We start from the raw sequence: 14,608 nt of genomic DNA on the forward strand, positions 1-14,608 counted from the left end.
CAGTATGAACCGGGCGGGGTACCGGTATAACTGGTAAAGCACTATGAACCGGGCGGGGTACCGGTATGACTGGTAAAGCACTACGAACAGGTCTGGGTACCGATATAACTGGTAAAGTAGTATGAACCGGGCGGGGTACCGGTATAACTGGTAAAGTAGTATGAACCGGGCTGGGTACCGGTATAACTGGTAAATCACTATGAACCGGGCGGGGTACCGGTATAACTGGTAACGCACTACGAACAGGTCTGGGTACCGATATAACTGGTAAAGCAGTATGAACCGGGCTGGGTACCGATATAACTGGTAAAGCAGTATGAACCGGGCTGGGTACCGATATAACTGGTAAAGCAGTATGAACCGGGCTGGGTACCGATATAACTGGTAAAGCAGTATGAACCGGGCGGGGTACCGGTATAACTGGTAAAGCACTATGAACCGGGCGGGGTACCGGTATAACTGGTAACGCACTACGAACAGGTCTGGGTACCGATATAACTGGTAAAGTAGTATGAACCGGGCTGGGTACCAGTATAACTGGTAAAGCACTATGTACCGGGCTGGGTAACGGTATAACTGGTAAGGCACTGTGAACCGGGCTGGGTACCGGTATAACTGATAAGGCACTGTGAACCGGGCTGGGTACCGGTATAACTGATAAGGCACTGTGAACCGGGCTGGGTACCGGTATAACTGGTAAAGCACTATGAACCGGGCTGTGAACCGGTATAACTGGTAAAGCACTACGAACCGGGCTGGGTATCGGTCCCAAAAAGTGACCACTGTGATGGGCGTGGCCTCGCCAAGCGGAACATTTTCCAGCCTTTTGGGGGCGTGCACAGCGTTCCCCGAGACATCTGCTTCCCTCCCTGCCGTGTGCACAGTATGTATGCAGTGATCAATGGCTCCTCCAACTGCCCCTGTACTGTATGTACCTCACTCATGACATAATTCCTTCCCCTGTACAGTGTATGGCGTGTATCACTGTGTATATGACACGTGACACTGCCTCTGCCTCCCCGCTTCGCCGTCTCTAGAGGTGTGTCCCTTGCCGGCCGCCGTTTGCCCCTCGCTTTGCTGTTGGCGCAGTTTGAGCCTCCCCGAACGCCGTACACACATGCTGCTGCTGCTGTTGTGTATGTGACGTCTCATGTTCTGCACACCCGGCTCATCAGCTACACCCGAAAATGAAGCCGCGGAAGAAACAGGGTGAGTGGTAATGGCACCCGATAGCCCGAGCTGCTGTCGGTAGGGTTACAATATCCGGGTGTCTGTGCTGCAGCCAGGAGCTGTGTGACCCACACTACATGCCTGGCACTTATGTACAGTGTGTATACATTATATATACCGTGTACACACCCATGTACCTTATATATACACTGTGTACACCCCTCACTGTATGTTATATGCTGTATACATACCACATGTACCTACTGTATACATACCCCCTGCACCTTATATATACTGTATATACACCCCCATGTGCCTTATGTATACACTGTGTACACCCCCCGCTGTATGTTATATGCTGTATACATACTCACATGTACCTACTGTATACATACCCCCTGCACCTTATATATACTGTATATACACCCCCATGTGCCTTATACTGTATATACTGTGTACACCCCCCACTGTATGTTATGTGCTGTATACATACTCACATGTACCTACTGTATACATACCCACTGCACCTTATATACACTGTATTTACACCCCCATGTGCCTTATATATACTGTATACACCCCCTGCTGTATGTTGTATGCTGTATACATACTCACATGTACCTACTGTATACATACCCCCTGCACCTTATATATACACCCCCATGTACCTTATATATACACTGTGTACACCCCCCACTGTATGTTATATGCTGTATACATACTCGCATGTACCTACTGTATACATACCCCTGCACCTTATATATACTGTATATACACCCCCAGGTACCTTATATATACACTGTGTACACCCCCCACTGTGTTATATGCTGTATACATACTCACATGTACCTACTGTATACATACCCCCTGCACCTTGTATATACTCCCCCATGTACCATATATATACACACTATGTACAGCCCCGCTGTATGTTATATGCTGTATACATATTTACATGTACCTACTGTATACATACCCCCTGCACCTTCTATATACTGTATATACACCCCCATGTACCTTATATATACACTGTGTAAACCCCCCCCACTGTATGTTATATGCTGTATACACACTCACATGTACCTACTGTATACATACCCCCTGCACCTTATATATACACCCCCATGTACCTTATATATACACTGTGTACACCCCCCACTGTATGTTATATGCTGTATACATACTCGCATGTACCTACTGTTTACATACCCCCTGCACCTTATATATACTGTATATACCCCCCCATGTACCTTTATATATACACTGTGTACACCACCCGCAGTATGTTATACATACTCACATGTACCTACTGTATACATACCCCCTGCACCTTATATATACTGTATATACACCCCCATGTGCCTTATATATACACACTGGGGTCAATTCTATTCGGCAACTAAAGAATAGCGCCGGGAATTAGCTCCCGACGCTATTCAATTCTGCTACTAGTTGCCCGCAATTGTCGGGAATTCTTCTCTCATCCCCGGGGGATGAGAGAATAAACCCGACAAAAGTGCTGCCTCGCGGCCGGCGCGAGGCTGATTCTGTCGGGAATCAGCCTCGCGCCGGGTAGTTAAGTCGGAGAATGCCCGTTCTCCCGACAAAACTACCTGTTAAGTCGGCGAGAACGGGACATCGCCGACTTAACTTTAGCTGAATTAAATAGCGTCGGGAGCTAATTCCCGGCGCTATTCTTTAGTTGCCGAATAGAATTGACCCCACTGTGTACACCCCCCGCTGTATGTTATATGCTGTATACATACTCACATGTACCTACTGTATACATACCCCCTGCACCTTGTATATACTCCCCCATGTACCTTATATATACACTATGTACAGCCCCCGCTGTATGTTATATGCTGTATACATATTTACATGTACCTACTGTATACATTCCCCCTGCACCTTATATATACTGTATATACACCCCCATGTACCTTATATATACACTGTATACACCCCCCACTGTATGTTATATGCTGTATACATACTCGCATGTACCTACTGTATACATACCCCCTGCACCTAATATATACACCCCCATGTACCTTGTATATACACTGTGTACACCACCCGCTGTATGTTATATGCTGTATACATACTCACATGTACCTACTGTATACATACCCCCTGCACCTTATATATACACCCCCATGTACCTTATATATACACTGTGTACACCCCCTACTGTTATATGCTGTATACTTTCTCACATGTACCTACTGTATACATACCCCCTGCACCTTATATATACTGTATATACACCCCCATGTACCTTATATATACACGGTGTACACCCCCCACTGTTTTATATGCTGTATACATACTCACATGTACCTACTGTATACATACCCCCTGCACCTTGTATATACTCCCCCATATACCTTATATATACACTGTGTACACACCCCGCTGTATGTTATATGCTGTATACATACTCACATGTACCTACTGTATACATACCCCCTGCACCTTGTATATACTCCCCCATGTACCTTATATATACACTATGTACAGCCCCCGCTGTATGTTATATGCTGTATACATATTTACATGTACCTACTGTATACATTCCCCCTGCACCTTATATATACACCCCCATGTACCTTATATATACACTGTATACACCCCCCACTGTATGTTATATGCTGTATACATACTCGCATGTACCTACTGTATACATACCCCCTGCACCTAATATATACACCCCCATGTACCTTGTATATACACTGTGTACACCACCCGCTGTATGTTATATGCTGTATACATACTCACATGTACCTACTGTACATACCCACTGCACCTTATATATACTGTATATACACACCCATGTGCCTTATTATATGTACTAGTGTTCACTTTAGGATTTTTTTAGGGCATGGTGCTGATCACGGAGGAGGGCACATTTTTGGTGTGACGCTTTGCGCACAAAGCATAGCGCATATGTCTATAGTTGTTATACATATATTTTCCCCTTAGTGTATCATATACCGATACATACATATAGGAGACCCATGTAACACCCAACATCTGTACTGAGAAATATACTGTATATTTCCAGTCTTCTTGAAAGAATGGCTGTAGCATATAAATAATAAGTAGATAATGAAGGTTTCTTCCAGTACTGAAGTAGTTCTAATCCTTATGTGTTATAAAACAGAAAAGTTAAGCAGAGGGTTAAAATATATAGGTACAAAATAAATCTGTTCTTCTGATAGGGAAATACTGTAAGCAGTACAGGCTCACTGCTTACCCTGTTCTTTCCCTCTTTATCAGAATGCTGTGCTATACAGGCAGCCACAGCAGTTATGTCATTTCCTCCTCTGCTATCCCATTCACAGAGGACAGAAATTGTGTTCCAATTTAACATGCACTCTGACTGCTGCATTCTGTATACAAGGGGGCGATTTATGGTCCTGCAGGGTGCACTGAAAAATGGGCAGGGTGCAGCACCCTGCTGAAACAGCCTAGAAGGAACACTATATACACTGTGTACACCTCCCGCTGTATGTTATATGCTGTATACATACTCCCATGTACATACTGTACATACTTCCTGCACCTTATATACTGTATATATACCCCCATGTACCTTATATATGCACTGTGTACACCCCCCACTGTATGTTATATGCTGTATACATACTCACATGTACCTACTGTATACATACCCCCTGCACCTTGTATATACTCCCCCATGTACCTTATATATACACTATGTACAGCCCCCGCTGTATGTTATATGCTGTATACATATTTACATGTACCTACAGTATACATCCCCCTGCACCTTATATATACTGTATATACACCCCCATGTACCTTATATATACACTGTATACACCCCCCACTGTATGTTATATGCTGTATACATACTCGCATGTACCTACTGTATACATACCCCCTGCACCTAATATATACACCCCCATGTACCTTGTATATACACTGTGTACACCACCCGCTGTATGTTATATGCTGTATACATACTCACATGTACCTACTGTATACATACCCCCTGCACCTTATATATACACCCCCATGTACCTTATATATACACTGTGTACACCCCCTACTGTGTTATATGCTGTATACTTTCTCACATGTACCTACTGTATACATACCCCCTGCACCTTATATATACTGTATATACACCCCCATGTACCTTATATATACACGGTGTACACCCCCCACTGTTTTATATGCTGTATACATACTCACATGTACCTACTGTATACATACCCCCTGCACCTTGTATATACTCCCCCATATACCTTATATATACACTGTGTACACACCCCGCTGTATGTTATATGCTGTATACATACTCACATGTACCTACTGTATACATACCCCCTGCACCTTGTATATACTCCCCCATGTACCTTATATATACACTATGTACAGCCCCCGCTGTATGTTATATGCTGTATACATATTTACATGTACCTACTGTATACATTCCCCCTGCACCTTATATATACTGTATATACACCCCCATGTACCTTATATATACACTGTATACACCCCCCACTGTATGTTATATGCTGTATACATACTCGCATGTACCTACTGTATACATACCCCCTGCACCTAATATATACACCCCCATGTACCTTGTATATACACTGTGTACACCACCCGCTGTATGTTATATGCTGTATACATACTCACATGTACCTACTGTATACATACCCCCTGCACCTTATATATACACCCCCATGTACCTTATATTTCTCTATCGTCCTAAGTGGATGCTGGGGTTCCTGAAAGGACCATGGGGAATAGCGGCTCCGCAGGAGACAGGGCACAAAAAAGTAAAGCTTTACTAGGTCAGGTGGTGTGCACTGGCTCCTCCCCCTATGACCCTCCTCCAGACTCCAGTTAGATTTTGTGCCCGAACGAGAAGGGTGCAATCTAGGTGGCTCTCCTAAAGAGCTGCTTAGAGAAAGTTTAGTTTAGGTTTTTTTTTCTTTACAGTGAGTCCTGCTGGCAACAGGATCACTGCAACGTGGGACTTAGGGGGAAAGTAGTAAACTCACCTGCATGCAGAGTGGATTTGCTGCTTGGCTACTGGACACCATTAGCTCCAGAGGGATCGAACACAGGCCCAGCCGTGGAGTCCGGTCCCGGAGCCGCGCCGCCGACCCCCTTGCAGATGCTGAAGCGTGAAGAGGTCCGGAAACCGGCGGCTGAAGACTCCTCAGTCTTCATAAGGTAGCGCACAGCACTGCAGCTGTGCGCCATTTTCCTCTCAGCACACTTCACTGGGCAGTCACTGAGGGTGCAGAGCGCTGGGGGGGGGCGCTCTGAGAGGCAAATATAAACCTTATACAAGGCTAAAAATACCTCACATATAGCCCATAGGGGCTATATGGAGATATTTAACCCCTGCCTGACTGGAAAAATAGCGGGAGAAGAACCCGCCGAAAAAGGGGCGGGGCCTATCTCCTCAGCACACGGCGCCATTTTCTGTCACAGCTCCGCTGGTCAGAACGGCTCCCAGGTCTCTCCCCTGCACTGCACTACAGAAACAGGGTAAAACAGAGAGGGGGGGCACATTAATGGCTATATATATATATATATTAAAGCAGCTATAAGGGAGCACTTAATATAAGGATATCCCTTGTATATATAGCGCTTTGTGGTGTGTGCTGGCAGACTCTCCCTCTGTCTCCCCAAAAGGGCTAGTGGGTCCTGTCTTCATTAGAGCATTCCCTGTGAGTTTGCGGTGTGTGTCGGTACGTGGTGTCGACATGTATGAGGACGATATTGGTGTGGAGGCGGAGCAATTGCCAAATATGCAGATGTCACCCCCCAGGGGGTCGACACCAGAATGGATGCCTTTATTTGTGGAATTACGTGATGGTTTATCTTCCCTTAAACAGTCAGTTGAGGACATGAGGCGGCCGGACAATCAATTAATGCCTGTCCAGGCGCCTCAAACACCGTCAGGGGCTGTAAAACGCCCTTTGCCTCAGTCGGTCGACACAGACCCAGACACGGGCACTGATTCCAGTGACGACGGTAGAAATTCAAACGTATTTTCCAGTAGGGCCACACGTTATATGATTTTGGCAATGAAGGAGACGTTACATTTAGCTGATACTACAGATACCGTAAAACAGGGTATTATGTATGGTGTGAAAAAACTACAAACAGTTTTTCCTGAATCAGAAGAATTAAATGACGTGTGTGATGAAGCGTGGGTTGCTCCTGATAAAAAGTTGATAATTTCAAAAAAGTTATTGGCATTATACCCTTTCCCGCCAGAGGTTAGGGCGCGCTGGGAAACACCCCCTAAGGTGGACAAGGCGCTCACACGCTTATCCAAACAAGTGGCGTTACCCTCTCCTGAGACGGCCGCACTTAAGGATCCATCAGATAGAAAGATGGAAGTTATTCAAAAGAATATATACACACATGCAGGTGTTATACTACGACCAGCTATAGCAACTGCCTGGATGTGCAGTGCTGGAGTAGTTTGGTCAGAATCCCTGATTGAAAATATTGATACCCTAGATAGGGACAATGTTTTACTGTCGTTAGAACAAATAAAGAATGCATTTATCTATATGCGTGATGCACAGAGGGATATTTGCACACTGGCATCTCGGGTGAGTGCTATGTCCATTTCAGCCAGAAGAGCCTTATGGACACGACAGTGGACAGGCGATGCGGATTCAAAACGTCACATGGAGGTTTTGCCGTATAAAGGGGAGGAGTTATTTGGAGTTGGTCTATCAGACTTGGTGGCCACGGCTACTGCCGGGAAATCCACTTTTTTACCTCAAGTCACTCCCCAACAGAGAAAGGCACCGACCTTTCAACCGCAGCCTTTTCGCTCCTACAAAAATAAGAGAGCAAAGGGCTTGTCGTACCTGCCACGAGGCAGAGGAAGAGGGAAGAGACACCAACAGGCAGCTCCTTCCCAGGAACAGAAGCCCTCCCCGGCTCCTGCAAAAACCTCAGCATGACGCTGGGGCCTCTCAAGCGGACTCGGGGACAGTGGGGGGCCGTCTCAAAAATTACAGCGCGCAGTGGGCTCACTCGCAGGTAGACCCCTGGATCCTGCAGATAATATCTCAGGGGTACAGGTTGGAATTAGAGACGGATCCTCCTCATCGTTTCCTGAAGTCTGCCTTACCAACCGTCTCTTCCGAAAGGGAGAGGGTGTTGGAAGCCATTCACAAGCTGTACGCTCAGCAGGTGATAGTCAAAGTACCCCTATTACAACAAGGAAAGGGGTATTATTCCACTCTATTTGTGGTACCGAAGCCGGATGGCTCGGTAAGGCCTATTCTAAATCTGAAGTCCTTGAACCTCTACATAAAAAAGTTCAAGTTCAAGATGGAGTCACTCAGAGCAGTGATAGCGAACCTGGAAGAAGGGGACTTTATGGTATCCTTGGACATCAAGGATGCGTATCTACACGTTCCGATTTACCCCGCACACCAGGGGTACCTCAGGTTCATTGTTCAAAACTGTCACTATCAGTTTCAGACGCTGCCGTTCGGATTGTCCACGGCGCCTCGGGTCTTTACCAAGGTAATGGCCGAGATGATGATTCTTCTTCGAAGAAAAGGCGTATTAGTTATCCCATACTTGGACGATCTCCTAATAAGGGCAAGGTCCAGAGAACAGCTGGAGACAGCTTTAGCACTATCTCAAGAGGTGCTAAGACAACACGGGTGGATTCTGAATATTCCAAAATCCCATTTAATCCCGACAACTCGTCTGCTGTTCCTAGGAATGATTCTGGACACGGTTCAGAAAAAGGTTTTCCTTCCAGAGGAAAAAGCCAAGGAGTTATCCGATCTGGTCAGGAACCTCCTAAAACCAGGAAAAGTGTCAGTACATCAATGCACAAGAGTCCTGGGAAAAATGGTGGCTTCTTACGAAGCAATTCCATTCGGCAGATTCCATGCAAGAATATTCCAAAGGGATCTGTTGGACAAATGGTCAGGGTCGCATCTGCAGATGCACCTGCGAATAACCCTGTCACCAAAGACAAGGGTGTCACTTCTGTGGTGGTTGCAGAAGGCTCACCTATTAGAAGGCCGCAGATTCGGCATTCAGGATTGGATCCTGGTGACCACGGACGCCAGCCTGAGAGGCTGGGGAGCAGTCACACAAGGAAGAAACTTCCAGGGAGTATGGACGAGTCTGGAAAAGTCTCTTCACATAAACATTCTGGAACTAAGAGCAATCTACAATGCTCTAAGCCAGGCGGAACTTCTCCTGCAAGGAAAGCCGGTGTTGATTCAGTCGGACAACATCACGGCGGTCGCCCATGTAAACAGGCAGGGCGGCACAAGAAGCAGGAGTGCAATGGCAGAAGCTGCCAAGATTCTTCGCTGGGCGGAGAATCACGTGATAGCACTGTCAGCAGTGTTCATCCCGGGCGTGGACAACTGGGAAGCAGACTTCCTCAGCAGACACGATCTTCATCCGGGAGAGTGGGGTCTACATCCAGAAGTCTTCAACATGTTAATAGACCGTTGGGAAAGACCAATTGTAGACATGATGGCGTCTCGCCTCAACAAGAAACTGGACAAATATTGCGCCAGGTCAAGAGATCCACAGGCAATAGCTGTGGACGCACTGGTAACTCCTTGGGTGTACCAGTCAGTGTATGTGTTTCCTCCTCTGCCGCTCATACCAAAGGTATTGAAGATCATACGGCAAAGAAGAGTAAGAACAATACTAGTGGTTCCGGATTGGCCGAGAAGGACTTGGTATCCGGAACTTCAAGAGATGCTCACGGACGAACCGTGGCCTCTACCTCTGAGAAGGGACCTGCTACAGCAGGGTCCCTGTCTTTTTCAAGACTTACCGCGGCTGCGTTTGACGGCATGGCGGTTGAACGCCAGATCCTAAAAGGGAAAGGCATTCCAGAAGAAGTCATTCCTACCTTGATTAAGGCACGGAAGGAAGTCACCGTGAAACATTATCACCGCATTTGGCGAAAATATGTAGCGTGGTGCGAGGATCGGAGGGTTCCGACGGAGGAATTCCAACTGGGTCGTTTCCTACATTTCCTGCAATCAGGATTATCTATGGGTCTCAAATTGGGATCCATTAAGGTTCAAATTTCGGCCCTGTCAATATTCTTCCAAAAAGAATTGGCCTCTGTCCCTGAGGTCCAGACTTTTGTCAAGGGAGTACTGCATATACAGCCTCCTGTGGTGCCTCCGGTGGCACCGTGGGATCTAAATGTAGTTTTAGATTTCCTCAAATCCCATTGGTTTGAACCATTGAAAAAGGTGGATTTGAAATATCTCACATTGAAAGTGACTATGTTACTAGCCCTGGCCTCTGCCAGGAGAGTATCTGAATTGGCGGTTTTATCTTATAAAAGTCCTTATCTAATCTTCCATTCGGATAGGGCAGAACTGCGGACTCGTCCGCATTTTCTCCCTAAAGTGGTATCAGCATTTCATCTGAACCAACCTATTGTGGTGCCTGCGGCCACTAGCGACTTGGAGGACTCCAAGTTGTTGGACGTTGTCAGAGCCTTAAAAATATACATTGCAAGGACGGCTGGAGTCAGAAAATCTGACTCGCTGTTTATATTGTATGCACCCAACAAGTTGGGCGCACCTGCTTCTAAGCAGTCGATTGCTCGTTGGATTTGTAACACAATTCAACTTGCACATTCTGTGGCAGGCCTGCCACAGCCTAAAACTGTAAAAGCCCACTCCACAAGGAAGGTGGGCTCATCTTGGGCGGCTGCCCGAGGGGTCTCGGCATTACAACTCTGCCGAGCAGCTACGTGGTCGGGGGAGAACACGTTTGTAAAATTTTACAAATTTGATACCCTGGCAAAGGAGGACCTGGAGTTCTCTCATTCGGTGCTGCAGAGTCATCCGCACTCTCCCGCCCGTTTGGGAGCTTTGGTATAATCCCCATGGTCCTTTCAGGAACCCCAGCATCCACTTAGGACGATAGAGAAAATAAGAATTTACTTACCGATAATTCTATTTCTCGGAGTCCGTAGTGGATGCTGGGCGCCCATCCCAAGTGCGGATTATCTGCAATACTTATACATAGTTATTGTTAACTAATTCGGGTTATTGTTAAGGAGCCATCTTTAAGAGGCCCTTTCTGTTATCATACTGTTAACTGGGTTTAGATCACAAGTTGTACGGTGTGATTGGTGTGGCTGGTATGAGTCTTACCCGGGATTCAAAATGCCTCCCTTATTGTGTATGCTCGTCCGGGCACAGTACCTAACTGGAGTCTGGAGGAGGGTCATAGGGGGAGGAGCCAGTGCACACCACCTGACCTAGTAAAGCTTTACTTTTTTGTGCCCTGTCTCCTGCGGAGCCGCTATTCCCCATGGTCCTTTCAGGAACCCCAGCATCCACTACGGACTCCGAGAAATAGAATTATCGGTAAGTAAATTCTTATTATACACTGTGTACACCCCCTACTGTGTTATATGCTGTATACTTTCTCACATGTACCTACTGTATACATACCCCCTGCACCTTATATATACTGTATATACACCCCCATGTACCTTATATATGCACGGTGTACACCCCCCACTGTTTTATATGCTGTATACATACTCACATGTACCTACTGTATACATACCCCCTGCACCTTGTATATACTCCCCCATATACCTTATATATACACTATGTACACCCCCCGCTGTGTTATATGCTGCATACATACTCACATGTACCTACTGTATACATACCCCCTGCACCTTATATATACTGTATATACACCCCCATGTACCATATATATATATATATATATATATATATATATATATATATATATATACACACACACTGTGTACACCCCCCACTGTATGTTATATGCTGTATACATACTCTCATGTACCTACTGTATACATACCACCTACACCTTATATATACTGTATATACACCCCCATGTACCTTATATACTATGTACACCCCCCACTGTATGTTATATGCTGTATACATACTCAAATGTACCTACTGTACATACCCCCTGCACCTTATATATACTGTATATACACACCCATGTGCCTTATTATATATACGCTGTGTACACCCCCCACTGTATGTTATATGCTGTATACATACTCACATGTACCTACTGTACATACCCACTGCACCTTATATATACTGTGTATACACCCCATGTACCTTATATATACACTGTGTACACCACCCGCTGTATGTTATATGCTGTATACATACTCACATGTACCTACTGTATACATACCCCCTGCACCTTATATATACTGTATATACACCCCCATTTACCTTATATATACACTGTGTACACCCCCAACTGTGTTATATGCTGTATACATACTCACATGTACCTGCTGTATACATACTCACTGCCCCTTATATATACTGTATATATACACCACCCTGTACCTTATATATACACTGTGTACAACCCCCCACTGTATGTTATATGCTGTATATTCACATGTATCTACTGTATACATACCCCCTGCACCTTATATATACTGTATATACACCCCCATGTACCTTATATATACACTGTGTACACCCCCCGCTGTATGTTATATGCTGTATACATACTCACATGTACCTACTGTACATACCCACTGCACCTTATATATACTGTATATACACACCCATGTGCCTTATTATATGTACTAGTGTTCACTTTAGGATTTTTTTAGGGCATGGTGCTGATCACGGAGGAGGGCACATTTTTGGTGTGACGCTTTGCGCACAAAGCATAGCGCATATGTCTATAGTTGTTATACATATATTTTCCCCTTAGTGTATCATATACCGATACATACATATAGGAGACCCATGTAACACCCAACATCTGTACTGAGAAATATACTGTATATTTCCAGTCTTCTTGAAAGAATGGCTGTAGCATATAAATAATAAGTAGATAATGAAGGTTTCTTCCAGTACTGAAGTAGTTCTAATCCTTATGTGTTATAAAACAGAAAAGTTAAGCAGAGGGTTAAAATATATAGGTACAAAATAAATCTGTTCTTCTGATAGGGAAATACTGTAAGCAGTACAGGCTCACTGCTTACCCTGTTCTTTCCCTCTTTATCAGAATGCTGTGCTATACAGGCAGCCACAGCAGTTATGTCATTTCCTCCTCTGCTATCCCATTCACAGAGGACAGAAATTGTGTTCCAATTTAACATGCACTCTGACTGCTGCATTCTGTATACAAGGGGGCGATTTATGGTCCTGCAGGGTGCACTGAAAAATGGGCAGGGTGCAGCACCCTGCTGAAACAGCCTAGAAGGAACACTATATACACTGTGTACACCTCCCGCTGTATGTTATATGCTGTATACATACTCCCATGTACATACTGTACATACTTCCTGCACCTTATATACTGTATATATACCCCCATGTACCTTATATATGCACTGTGTACACCCCCCACTGTATGTTATATGCTGTATACATACTCACATGTACCTACTGTATACATACCCCCTGCACCTTATATATACTGTATATACACCCCCATGTACCTTATATATACACTGTGTACAGCCCCCACTGTACGTTATATACTGTATACATACTCACATGTACCTACTGTATACCAGTGACGTGCGGTGGGGTGAGGCAGAGCCTTTCCTGTCATACTAACGTTTGTGCCAGAGTTTTGACTGCATAAAGTATATGGAAAAATACAAAAAATATGTTTGAAATATCTTCTTTGCATTATTCTAATAATTTTTTTAGCCAAGACTCTGGAGTAAAAAGTCTGTCAGGCGAGGCAGTGCCTCACCTGCTTATCTTTTCCACACATCTCAGATCAAAACTCACCAAATTTCCAGGAGTTTATACTGCTGCACGTGGGTTTAATGCCCAGATGTACCCTTTGGCTCATATATTGCATGTAAATCTGGCTCTGGTGCTAGTCAGTGCCTCCTGAGCTATTTAGCTCACCGCACGTCCCTGCTGTGTACATACCCACTGCACCTTATATATACTGTATATACACACCCATGTGCCTTATTATATATACACTGTGTACACCCCCCGCTGTATGTTATATGCTGTATACATACCACATGTACCTACTGTATACATACCCACTGCACCTTATATATACTGTATATACTCCCCATGTACTATATTTCTCTATCGTCCTAGTGGATGCTGGGGTTCCTGAAAGGACCATGGGGAATAGCGGCTCCGCAGGAGACAGGGCACAAAAAGTAAAGCTTTAGGATCAGCTTGTGCACTGGCTCCTCCCCCTATGACCCTCCTCCAAGCTAGTTAGATTTTTGTGCCCGGCCGAGAAGGGTGCAATCTAGGTGGCTCTCCTAAAGAGCTGCTTAGGAAAGTTTAGCTTAGGTTTTTTATTTTACAGTGAGTCCTGCTGGCAACAGGATCACTGCAACGAGGGACTTAGGGGAGAAGAAGTGAACTCACCTGCGTGCAGGATGGATTGG

At 45.1% G+C, this 14,608-nt stretch overlaps 1 protein-coding gene across 1 annotated transcript in view; it reads left to right on the forward strand.

The window, feature by feature from the left end:
- Positions 1-882: 882 nt before the first annotated feature.
- ELP3 (elongator acetyltransferase complex subunit 3) overlaps positions 883-14,608 on the forward strand; it is a 298,536-nt gene continuing 284,810 nt past the window's right edge. The window contains exon 1 of the mRNA XM_063915039.1: positions 883-1,209. Coding sequence (XP_063771109.1) covers positions 1,188-1,209 — 22 coding nt within the window. The 5' untranslated portion in view covers positions 883-1,187. The remainder of the gene's footprint in view (positions 1,210-14,608) is intronic.

The sequence above is a fragment of the Pseudophryne corroboree genome, chromosome 4, assembly GCF_028390025.1.
Source record: "Pseudophryne corroboree isolate aPseCor3 chromosome 4, aPseCor3.hap2, whole genome shotgun sequence".
NCBI classification, from domain to species: Eukaryota; Metazoa; Chordata; class Amphibia; order Anura; family Myobatrachidae; genus Pseudophryne; species Pseudophryne corroboree.